Raw genomic sequence first — 12,540 nt, forward strand, 5'->3', positions numbered from 1 at the left:
GGACAGGACACCCACTGGCGTTGTGTGATCCAAGAGTGAGGAAGTTGCGATGATGAAAGTTTTCAATCTCGTTAGTTTGCTGTGTTGCCCTGACTAGACAGGGAAGTTAGGAGGGGAAGTTACTGTGGTTGGTGGGTTTTAGGGTGTGGGATCAGCTACGCCCAATTTTGGATACCATGCCTCTGAAGAGAGGGAAAGGAATGTAGGTGAAAGTGTTTAGTACTCAGAGTAAGGACTTAGACTGCAGGTGAAAGCCAAACTCCCTTCTTATCTATCACATGAGGTCTGAGAATTAAGTTCACAAACTTGTTCCAACAATGTTGTTAACCTTTTTTTGATATCAGAGGGATTACTCATTATGAATTTGTCACAACTGGACAAACAGTTAACCACGTTTACCATTTGGAAGTGCTGAAAAGGCTGCATGAAAAAGTTAGACGACCTGAACTTTTCGCCAACAATTCATGGCTCTTGCATCATGACAATGCACCAGCTCACGTCACTGTCTGTGAGGGACTTTTTAGCCAGTAAACAAATAACTGTATTAACACACCCTCCCTACTCATCTGATCTGGTTCCCCAATGACTTCTTTCTTTACCTGATGATAAAGGAAATATTGAAAGGAAGACATTTTGATGACATTCAGGACATGAAGGGTAATACGACGACAGCTCTGATGGCCATTCCAGAAAAAGAGTTCCAGAATTGCTTTGGAGGGTGGACTCGGCGCTAGCGTTGGTGCATAGCTTCCCAAGGGGAGTACTTCAAAGGTGACCATAGTGATATTCAGCGATGAGGTATGTAGCACTTTTTCTAGGATGAGTTTGCGAACTTAATTGTCTGACCTTGTAAATCAGCCACATCTGAATAACATAAAACATTTCTTAATATCTGCCAAACTCCTCTGGAATCTGCTCCGGCACAACATAACTGATAATTATCCTGTCTTGTCTCTTTTCAGTTCCTGGAATATTATTCCTTACCTAAATAATATTTGGGAATTGAACTGGTTGACAGTAAGCAAAATTATCATGGCAAAGAGAAAAGAAAAAATGCATTTGGAGTCAGTTCAAGTTCTTGCTCCCTTCCTCTCTCCTACTAGTTAAAGACCGTGAGCAAATTGTTAGCCTGCATGTTAGACACCTCGTGTGAAATGGATGATCAACTCTATGTCACAGGATGTTGTGAGAGCATTAAATTAAAATAAGTCCATGCAAAGTTCAGGTCATCCAGTGGGCACAGAAAACAGGCATTTATCATAGTATTGTTATCTTTGCTTCCATGTCTTTTCGGTTTGCCATGCTGTTCACCATCTCACTTAATCCACCTGCTCATTTCTAACATGCCATCCAGGCGATCCTGCTAGAGAAGCTGTCCTCTTGGCACGGCCACCTGCCAGCCAGCTCTCCTAAAGCTCCCACAGGCCACTGAGCTCCTCTCCGCATGGCTGGCTGGTCCGTCAGTTCTCGTCGCCCAATGCGACTGAAATTACTACAGCTTGCAAATTCCAAAATCACTGTCAGTACTTTAGATTTGGTGATGTTTACACCTGCCCTACAAATTGCACCTTTGTGTCCTTATTTATACACAACCTGCATCATGCAGTGTTTGAAGCAGCTTCACAGTCCAGCATTTAAAGCTACTCTGAGATAGGTTTTCACAGCAATCACAAAGTAAATATGAAAACTGAGAAAGTCTATGTCCCGTTTGCTTCCAACAGGTAAGCAGGATGAGTTAATCATATTCAAGGATGTTACTTCAGACATATTGATTTCCCTCAGCGATGACTGTCATCCACTGGTCGAGGCATTGTGCTAGACAGACATTGTATAATTTACTTCCCAATGCATGTACTTCTTTCCAAAGTCTCATGCATTCTACATAAATGAGTAAAAATGTTTTTGTAACCTTCACTTTTCTACACTCTACAGTCCACCCCAAGCTATGGCAATTTCTAATAGGAAGCACACACCAGAGACTGTGTGTGTGTGTGTCTGTGTGTTGTGTGTGTGTGTACACGCACACACTCGCTGTATGGCCAGTGCAATGGGCTGAATGTTTGTACTCCACCCCGAAATTCCTAGGTTAGAACCCTAATCTCCAAAGTGATGGTATTTGGAGGTGGGGCCTTTGAGAGGTGACTAGGTTTAGATGAGTTGAGAGTAAAGCCCCATGATGGGATTAGTGCCCTTATAAGAAAAGGGAGAGGCCAGAGTTTGATTCCCCTGCACTTCATGTGAGGACACAGCAAGAAGGCAGCTGTCTGCAAACCAGGAAGCAGGTCCTCATCAGACACCAAATCTGTCGGCACCTTAATCTTGGACTTCCTGCCTCCAGAAGTGTGAGAAATAAATGTGTATTTTGTATGCCACCCCGTCTGTGGTATTTTGTCATAGCAGCCTGAGCTATGACAGCAAGTGAACACATCACAGTCCTGAAAAAACAGATTGGAGAAGGGGTACCCCTGAGATGAGGAGGAGGCCCAGAGTCCATCCCAGAGGAAGTCACCACAGCCCTGAGGAATCTGCTGTGGTCACCAGCAGGGCACATGGCCACACTGCACCAGAGCCTTGCCCTCATTTTCCATGGTGAGTCAGTCAGCAAGCGTCCCCTGATAGCACCACTGCATTGCCCTGGGATCAGCATTTTAGGTGGGAGGAAGGTCCACCCTCTTTCCCCCCATATTGAGAGGACTTTTTCTCATTCTAAGGGTTCCAGGCAAACTCACAATGGTGACATTTCCTGGCCAGTGGCTTAAATAAAGGGCTCTCAGAGAGCAAGATGGTAACGTGGAGCATAAGCTGGTTTGCCAGGGCACTGAGCCCCAGGAATGCTCCTTGGGAGGGATACACAGCCTCCCAGTGTCAGAGAGAATAAAGGAAACCCACAGCAGGGGACCTGTGCAGCAAAGGGTCCTGCAGCTCAACTCTGGCAGTGCACTAGGGCAGAATTAACTGAAATGAGGTAAACAAAATATTGCCTGAAAGACGCTTGTACAAAGAAGCTAGAATACAACCTTCATTTGGTTCTACACTATTTTTCTTAAATGCTAGGTAACCTCCAGTACCCCTCTGCAAAAAAGAAAAAAAAATAGAAAAGCCAGAAGGAGGGTTTTACTTATTCCCCCCTCCCCACCTCACCTAGTCACTATAGAATCAAGATGCTTCTGTTTTTACAGAGGTTTTGGAATTAATCCTTTCAGTACTCCCTAAATTTTCTATGCACTCAAAAACAAACAAACAAAAAAAACGCTGTGATTTTTTACATTGCTACTTAATTCACAAAAAGACTGGCGTGTCTTCACTCTCTTCATCTCCCTTTAGAGGTAATGCTGTTCTGCATGTTACTAATATTGCAACAATAGCCCTTGAGTGATTTACCTAGAAAGGTTTTGGTTGTGGACTCTGAACACTCCCTTGGTGCTCTGGACTAAACGCTTTTTGTTCTGTAGACAGTTTTCTCTGCCCATATTCTTCTGGAAAACAGGCCAAAAGAACCTGTGGCATTTCCCAGACACGTCACCAGAATCCTGCAGTGTGCACAGCTAAATGAACACATAAATCGATCCTCCCCCACCCCAAACATTATGACCTTTGAGTCACATAATTGCTTTTCATTAATCAAATTGGAGTTTTAAAGCAACACCTCATTAATTCTATAATTGGCGCAGATTATACCTTTAATGACTTCCACTGTAGCACAAAAACCAGTGATCACTGAATTTGATTTTGAAACTACGTACGCTGAGTTTCCTCTTTCACCCAGAAGTTTCAGATCTTGTTCAAAGTTGGGTGTGGTTTTGTGAAAGGGGGGGTGTGGGGGAGGCTGAGAGGAGACCCGAGGGGAGGGTGGGAGGAAACTTGGCAAGAAAAAACCCGTGTTTGGGCGACTGTCCAGGGTCTGCATATGTTTCTTGCTAAGAAGTCCGCACATTGGAGCAAAATCAGGCTTCGGCGAGTTCTTAGGAACTCCGAGGCGCCGTAGTCTCCCCTACCAGAGAACTACACACAAGAAAGCGGCGGCCCGCCTCGAAGTTGGGTAAAACTTGGAAAACCAGTGCGCGCGGAGCCAGGGGAGACCCGAGTCAACCCCGTCTAACGGTTCCCGCAAACCGCTAGGAGCCCTCAACCTAGGCAGGCAGAGAGCACAGTGACTCACTGCCAGTGACTCAACGACCCCACCCCACTCCCTGGGGTCCCAGCTCACGCGGTCCAAAGCCGGACCAAGCCCGTCACGTCCCTGAACAGGAACCCTAAGGCGAAAGGGTGAAAAGAGATGCGGGCCAGAGCGATCCCTTTCCAAGCCCAACATGTGAGGCTGCACCCGGGCCCGAGCCCTGCGTCCTGGGCTGTGCGCCCCCCACCTCGCGCTCCAATCTCAGGCGCTCTTTGTTTCTGTTACCACGCCTTCCAATCTGCTGGATCCCTTACTCCCCCTCTTCCTACTCCTTTGCCGGTGGGTCTCCGCACCCACCCGCTCCCCGCCGACCGCAATCTTGTAGCCACCCGCCCCTCCCACTCGCGCTCCTCCTCCCACGCCTCTTTGGCGGGGTGCCCGGGACCTCTTTGATCCAGTCTTGGGTGCGTTCCCCACCAACGTGCGACCCCGCCTTTTTCAGCACCCAGGGGTGAGCAGAGCTTAGGCCATCATCAGGAAAGCCCCCAAAAGTCCCAGCCCAGCCAAGAAGTAACGGGACCATGCTCAGTCGCGAGAGCCGAGGAGCAGGGAGGAGGAAAGCTCCAAAGTGCCCACGCCCCAACCCCCTCCCACCCTTCCCGCTACTCGCCGGGTCCCCATTGGCTGGTGCGCTCCGGATGGCGGAGGGAGGGGACCCTTTCCTCTCAGAGGTATAAAAGCTGTGCCCTCGGCGGGGTCTCGTCCTCTGCCACTCTCGCTCCAGGGTCTCCGCGCCTGAGACGCAGCAGCGTTCCCACCGCCCACACCCACCGCGCCCTTGCTCGCCTCTCTGCCCGGAGCCAGTCCGCGCCGCCACAGCCACCCAGCCTATTGCCACCCTCCGCAGCCATGTCCACCAGGTCCATGACCTCGTCCTCCTACCGCAGGATGTTCGGCGGCCCCGGCACCGCCAGCCGGCCGAGCTCCAGCCGGAGCTACGTGACCTCGTCCACCCGCAGCTACAGTCTGGGCAGCGCTCTGCGCCCCAGCACCAGCCGCAGCGTCTACGCCTCCGCCCCCGGCGGTATGTACGCTACGCGCTCCTCGGCGGTCCGCCTGCGGAGCAGTGTCCCGGGCTTGCGGCTGCTGCAGGACTCGGTGGACTTCTCGCTGGCTGACGCCATCAACACCGAGTTCAAGAACACCCGCACCAACGAGAAGGTGGAGTTGCAGGAGCTGAATGATCGCTTCGCCAACTACATCGACAAGGTGCGCTTCCTGGAGCAGCAGAACAAGATCCTGCTGGCCGAGCTCGAGCAGCTCAAGGGCCAGGGCAAGTCGCGACTGGGGGACCTCTACGAAGAGGAGATGCGGGAGCTGCGCCGGCAGGTGGACCAGCTCACCAACGACAAGGCCCGCGTCGAGGTAGAGCGCGACAACCTGGCCGAGGACGTCATGCGGCTCCGGGAGAAGTAAGGCGACGCCCACGCGGGGCTGCGGGAGGGAGGGAGAGGGCTTCGCACACCCCCCCCCCCCCACGAAGAGCTGCCACGCCCTTGGGGATGTAACGGGGCGGCCGCAGCGGAGGGTGGAGGGGGCATAGCAGCGAAGCCGGGATGTGGCTGCGATGGCTCAGCCCGGCCCGGAACCCAGACTTTGCAGTTCCCCTCCACACCCACTCATTGCCTAAGAACGCCCGTTTCAGGTTGCGTTTTTCTTGAAAGTGCCAGTTGTTAGTTGAAGGCCCTTGCAAACGATGAGCACAGTTTTCCCAAACTCTTAGAAAGTTTCCTGGCCCCCTTCTGGCGGACTGCCAGCCCTGAGGAGGGGGTGGGGGGGGAGACTGTGCGGGAAGCTAGACAAAGGGGTTGCAGAGGCTTCTCCCGGGCGGGCTGATGGCCTTCGCCTTGCAGGTCCGTGCGACGACCGTGATTGCTTTTCCATTCTGCGGCCCAAGTCCCGCTAAAACTTGTCGAGGGTGACAGTTCCGAAAGCTTCAGTCACTGGATGCCCGCGGAGGTGGCGCAGCAACTATTGTCTCGAGGCACAGAGACTTGGTGGTTGGGTGTGGCCGCCCCGCCCCTGGCGGTTTCCCAGTTCCCCTCTGGTTAATGTGCAACTGTTTCAGATTGCAGGAGGAGATGCTTCAGAGAGAGGATGCCGAGGGAACCCTGCAGTCTTTCAGACAGGTTTGTAGATCCTCTTCCCATGCACAGCCACTGGACCCCACCCAACCAACCCACGCCACGCGCAATTCTAAAAGTTCCCCAAGTCTAAGAGTGCAAAACTTCACGTCTGTGCGCAAAGCCCCCTAGTGGCAGAAAGACCCCAGATTGGAGCTTCCTCGATAAAATCCCTAGGATGATTGTTCTTAAGGACAGAGTCTTTAACTTTTTATTGTTTCTAGATTTTTTCCAAAGAAATATTTTTTCCGTTTATTTCTTGCAACACATTGATAATCTGATTTACAACAGTTACAGTTTGAGTGAGACTGCTGTATGCGAAGTCAAGTTGGCTAACTTTTTACAAAGCCACAAAAAGCGCAATTCTGCCCTGTAGTTAAAAATGTAAAACATGTTGGAAGATAAGAAAGTTACCTTAACTGGAACGAAGGCAGCAAGGTTTTCTTTGCAAATTCTATTGTGGCATTAAAATTAGATGGAAGTATCGCTATGCACAACTATTTTGTGGTCTAATAAGAGTGAAAAGGAGCCATCTGTCCTCTGGCTGAAAGGTATTAATGGTTTCTCTGGGCTTCACTATGGAATGTAGATACAGACTCTGGACAGAAATAATAGGAGTCTTTGTGTTCCCAGAGAAGCTTTGCAACAGGCTACATTCTTATTGAATATGTAATGATGTAAGCACAATTCTAATTGGACACAAGTATTTGCTAACATCCGTTATCTAATATCTGGCCCAGACTTGTGAAGCATGTGTTGTGAAAAGTTCTTAAAGCTACAATCAAGCCTCACATTTGGAAAGGTCTTAATACTTTTTAGCTTCTCTCCATAAATAAAGAATAACCCCAAGGCTGAAAACTGGAATTTTAATTAAAGGGTTTTTTTTTGTTGTTGTTGTTGTTGTTTTTTGTTTTTGCTCCAAAGTTAGATGGACTTAAAGGACTTTTTTAAACTTAAAGTTGGAATCCAAAAGCAGGAAGAGTTCCCAGCATAGCTGAAGAACAATTTGAAGCAGAAATACATTTGTCAAAATAATTTAAACACAGCAATGTGTGGTCATTTTAGTCATTGGGCATTTACGATCATCATATTTGTAATGTTTTTCAGGGTAGTGAGTTAACGTAAAACAATATTAGTATAAAAGATCTGTTTAGGGATTAAGTAACAATCCTCATATTCTCTTCAATGAAGTAGAATGTCACATACTTTTTAAAATAGAGACTAGCGAGTTATTTCTTACATCTTTTTTTTAGGGCTTACTAACAAGTAAAAATGAATTTTTCCAACGCCTCATTATTTTTAAGTCATCACCCATTCTTCAGTTACTTTCCCATGAAGGTGGTAGAAGTATAAACATTTTAGACGATAAGGCTATAAAACTGTACTCCAAAGATAACCTCTTACAAGATCAGAGGTATAAAAATCCTTATGATATTCCCTTGAGGGGAAATAAAATCTGAGTTGTAAAATTGTGGGAACTCAGAAGGAGAGCCAAAGTAGCAAGAATTCTACATATACAGTAGTTTCATTATATGCAGAAGTTTTGACCAGTCATTCTGAAACTAAGTAACTGAATTGACACAGTGCTAAGTGAAAAGGATGGACACACCCTGTAGAATGAGGCAGGGGTTTCAGAAAGAAAAAAAATTCACCAGAGAAAGCAAAGAAACTACAGTTCAGAGTTACATTTATTTTCATGATTTGCTTGGCCTGCATCTTTGCCAGTGTCCATCCTGAATTGGAGTATTACTCTAGCTTTGTAACTTGAATGCCAGATGACTCCATATTTGCTTTGGATCATAAGGATACATTTCAGGAGATTTGAGCAGAGGGGGTTGGAAATAGAGCTTCGGTACACACATTTGAAGTGCAAATTTCTGTTCTACATGTACTCATGTATTTATGAAGTTGTGACAGCTGGTCAACTCCTAGCATTGCATTATTCCATGACATATCAAAAAAAAAAAAAAAATTTAATGCTGTGGCATTGATTTTCCAAATAAAAAAAAAAAAAAAAAAACTTCACTGGTATAATGTGGATTCAGTAGTAATTTACCGAGTACAGTTTACCATGGTGGCATACATTTATTTATTTTTAAATTGTCTGTTAGTCACCTTGAGTAAGTACACCACAGTGGGTCACAATTCAAATTATTTAATGAAGAGAAGAAAACATAGTACATTAAGCACTGGGTAATTTACAAACTTACTTGAAAATCATAAAATTTGTCAACACCCTTTTTATACTAAATTCAATGACCTCAGATGGTTAATTTGAAATGAATAAATAAGCCATAGACTTTAGCATCTTCAATGTCCTGTCTTTTCTCTTTTCAAAATAGGATGTTGACAATGCTTCTTTGGCACGTCTTGACCTTGAGCGTAAAGTGGAATCCTTGCAAGAAGAGATTGTCTTTTTGAAGAAACTGCATGATGAGGTAAGCGGAGTCCCTTTTCATGAATGAACGTGGGTGAAGCGCTCCCATACTTGGGATGGCTGACCTTCTGTCTGTTCTTTCTTGAGGAAATCGGGGAGCTGCAGGCTCAGATTCAGGAACAGCATGTCCAAATCGATGTGGATGTGTCCAAGCCTGACCTCACGGCTGCCCTGCGCGACGTACGTCAGCAGTACGAAAGCGTGGCTGCCAAGAATCTTCAGGAGGCTGAAGAATGGTACAAGTCCAAGGTATGTGAAACAAGTTAATGTGGCTAGAACGAAAGAAAAGCATTTTGTTCTGCAAATGCTGTACCCGTCTGTGATTCCTAAATACCCTTTAGCTACCATCAGAAAGGTTGCTTGAACTTCAAGTTTTCTTTGTTGCTACAGCCTCCTCACCACTCGCATTCCTCAGCCTCCATAATAGCCTTATTGGTTTGCGATCTTTAAGCTTTCTCATTTGTCCAGGTAAGGTAGACTCTCAGACAGAATCAAGTCGTTTGGGTGATCTACATTTCTGATTTCTTCCTGACAGTTTGCTGACCTGTCCGAGGCCGCTAACCGGAACAATGATGCCCTGCGCCAGGCAAAGCAGGAGTCAAATGAGTACCGGAGACAGGTGCAGTCCCTCACCTGCGAAGTGGATGCTCTTAAAGGAACTGTGAGTATCACACTGCAGTAAAAGAGGGACAGTAACCCACTTAGATCCGTTCCATTGACCACACTCCTGGTGACGTCTGAACAAAAGTTCAGCTGAAGAAAAATGTCTATCAAAAGAAAATGACTTGTCGAGACAGATCCAGACCTTGAGATCTGAAGGTTTTAGCTTACATAGGTTATGGCTTCCAATAAGAAAGGACGTGGTACTTGTATTCTCCAGCTGAAATTGGAGTGTTCACCACTGGCCACTTAATGGAAATGGTTGCAAATGTTCTGTAAAGGGTTCTGGGCACAGCTGGGTTTTTCTGGCAATGAACATTGGAAGGCTTTTTTCACCTCCTGCAGAACGAGTCTCTGGAACGCCAGATGCGGGAAATGGAAGAAAACTTTGCTGTTGAAGCTGCTAACTATCAAGACACTATCGGCCGCCTGCAGGACGAGATTCAGAACATGAAGGAAGAAATGGCTCGTCACCTGCGTGAATACCAGGACCTGCTGAATGTCAAGATGGCTCTGGACATCGAGATCGCCACCTACAGGAAGCTGCTGGAAGGCGAGGAGAGCAGGTATGGAACAAGGACTTGAGTGGGTGACTTAACAGCTGTCATTAGCTAGGGAGTATGCCACTCGCTATACATAACGTTATTTTATTCATCTGTAGCACATTTCTTCAAGGGAACTGCTTACCACTTTTTCTAAATAAGGAGGAGCCTTAGGTTCAGAGAGATGGAGTAACTTGCCCTAGTTGGTTAATCAATAGCAGAGCTGGGATTTAAGCCTATGATTCGGTGAAAGCCAAGGATGATCCTCCCACCCTAGGAGGCCTCCAGCTCATGTGCCTGTGGGGAAGATGCTTGGAGGAAAATATTTAAATGTACTAATAATGAGATCACTCGGGGAAACGCTTTTGAAGCAAATCCCTCACTTATCAATTACGAGAGTAAATTTTCTTATTTGATGAAAACAAGAAGTGTATACGTTGGTTCCTTGTTGTTCGAGATGCTTTCCAATAATGTTACTTCCTCTTTATCTTTTTTTCAGGATTTCACTGCCTCTGCCAAACTTTTCTTCCCTGAACCTGAGGGGTAAGCATTTGGTTACTCTTTATGAAAAATTCCAGCAGCTTGTAAACCATTCTGTTTAGAAAGCACTCATTTTTAAATGATACTTGAAAAATGCTGTATAAGAGAAAATTCTATAAAACATCTATAATTTGAAAACACAAGTAGTCTCTTACCTTCTATGCAAACTCCGTTTTACTTCCTCCTGATGGAGTATACATTGCACTAGTCCATCTCATCCTGATGCAACAGTGATGTTAGACCCCGAGTTTTAAAATAGGTAATAATCTTTAGAATTATTTTGGGAGTAGTGCTTTAAACTGTGAACAAAAATTGTGAACAAAACTCAGAATTATTTGGCCAAAATAGTTATTTGTCTTTTCAAAATTTCATTTTTATGCATTTGGGGCCTTTGTTTTCTTTATTCAGAAACCAACTTGGTGGATTCGCTCCCTCTCATTGACACCCACTCAAAAAGGACACTTCTGATTAAGACGGTTGAAACTAGAGATGGACAGGTTGGTATCGTTAAATCCAAACTGGAGTAATCTCAGACAGGCATTGATATCTTTTTAAATCAATAAGTCTCGCTCAGATACAGCCAGCTAGTTTGGGAGGTTTCAGTTTCAGTCGTGCCTGCTAGAAAGAGAATAGGTCTCTTCTTTCAGCACTGCTGGCAGCCAACTAAGTATTTGGCTCCTAGATGTGAAGGTGAGATAGCTGTCTTCCTTCAGTCCAACATTAGTGGTTTTTCTATGATCCTTAATTTAAAGTGGGAGTACAGCTTCCTTCAGTTACTTCCTAGGTTAGCTTTATGAACCGTTTCATTAGACTGCCTCAGTAATCAGGAGTGTTTCCATCCTTAGACACATGGCCTTCCCTATTGACTATCACCTAAACATTCGTAGGCTCTGTTACATAATGCAAGGACCATATGATCAAGTAGTTTCTCGTTACCTCTCTGTGCTGGGAAAGAAATGGCCGAAATTTATTGTAGTCTTCATGGAATCATCCCTTGCACACATACTTAAAATGTACTTGATGTACATTGTAATGTCTTAGTTGCTTTTAAACTTTTGCGTAGAATTATTATAGCATCCTTCTTCATAAACACAGTTTTATTTTTTAAAAAAGTTTTCTTTTTTTGACGTCATAATATTCCATTGGATACTTATTTCGCTTATAGGTGAAGTTCATTTTACATATTATCTGTCCCCCCTGCTATAACCCTGGTCATGTAGAACCAAAATAACCCTCTGACTTTCCCAATAAATTACATATAATTTGTAGGATTTTTCTTTATCATGCTTAATGGGGGAATTTAATCTTTAGCATGTCGTATTATGTTTGATTTGAATATTTTTTTAACAGGTTATCAATGAAACATCTCAGCATCATGACGATCTGGAATGAAAATTGCACACACTCAATTCAGCAATGTATTACCAGCAAGAACAAAAGAGAAATCCGTATCTTAAAGAAACAGCTTTCAAGTGCCTTTCTGCAGTTTTTCAGGAGCGCAAGATAGATTTGGAATAGGAATAAGCTCTAGTTCTTAAGAACCAACACTCCTAAACTAAAAGATGTAGAAAGAAGTTTACAACATAATCTAGTTTACAAAGAAGCCTTGTGCTAGAATACTTGTTAAAAAGTATTTTTGAATACCTTTAAAACTGCTTTTTTCCAACCTGACCAATTTGATTCTGCTTCAATAAATCTTTGGAAAACTCTTTTGATGTCTTACTTATTTGATAATATCTACATACTTCTCTAAATTTTATGAAGCTATATGTTCTAGGTAAATATTTTTTGGGGTCTTATTGGTTAATTGGCCACAGAAATCAAGTTTAGGTTCACTTATAAATTAAACTTATTTGTCCTTGAGGTATGGTTCTTAATTTGAACATTTTAAGTAGGCTTCACTTCTTTTCAATTTTCAAGTTTTTTTTTAATTTACAAGTAAATGGTATAAAGTAATGTGCAAAAATGATGATAGGTCTTTTCATAAAATTAGTTAAGGTGGGTCCACATCCATGTGTAACTTAAGTTCTTCCAAATAGACTTCCTAAAATTTAAAACTGA

The 12,540-nt window shown here is 44.6% G+C and overlaps 1 protein-coding gene across 1 annotated transcript; it reads left to right on the forward strand.

The window, feature by feature from the left end:
- Positions 1-4,859: 4,859 nt before the first annotated feature.
- VIM (vimentin) lies at positions 4,860-12,188 on the forward strand. The gene is made up of 9 exons (XM_019746073.2): positions 4,860-5,589; positions 6,246-6,306; positions 8,643-8,738; positions 8,825-8,986; positions 9,273-9,398; positions 9,743-9,963; positions 10,439-10,482; positions 10,888-10,976; positions 11,830-12,188. Exons 1-9 carry the CDS (start codon positions 5,027-5,029, stop codon positions 11,869-11,871), a joined length of 1,404 nt encoding a protein of 467 aa, XP_019601632.2. The 5' UTR covers positions 4,860-5,026; the 3' UTR covers positions 11,872-12,188.
- The last annotated feature ends 352 nt before the right edge of the window (positions 12,189-12,540 follow it).

The sequence above is a fragment of the Rhinolophus sinicus genome, linkage group LG02 (genome assembly GCF_036562045.2).
Source record: "Rhinolophus sinicus isolate RSC01 linkage group LG02, ASM3656204v1, whole genome shotgun sequence".
In the NCBI taxonomy this organism is placed as follows: domain Eukaryota; kingdom Metazoa; phylum Chordata; class Mammalia; order Chiroptera; family Rhinolophidae; genus Rhinolophus; species Rhinolophus sinicus.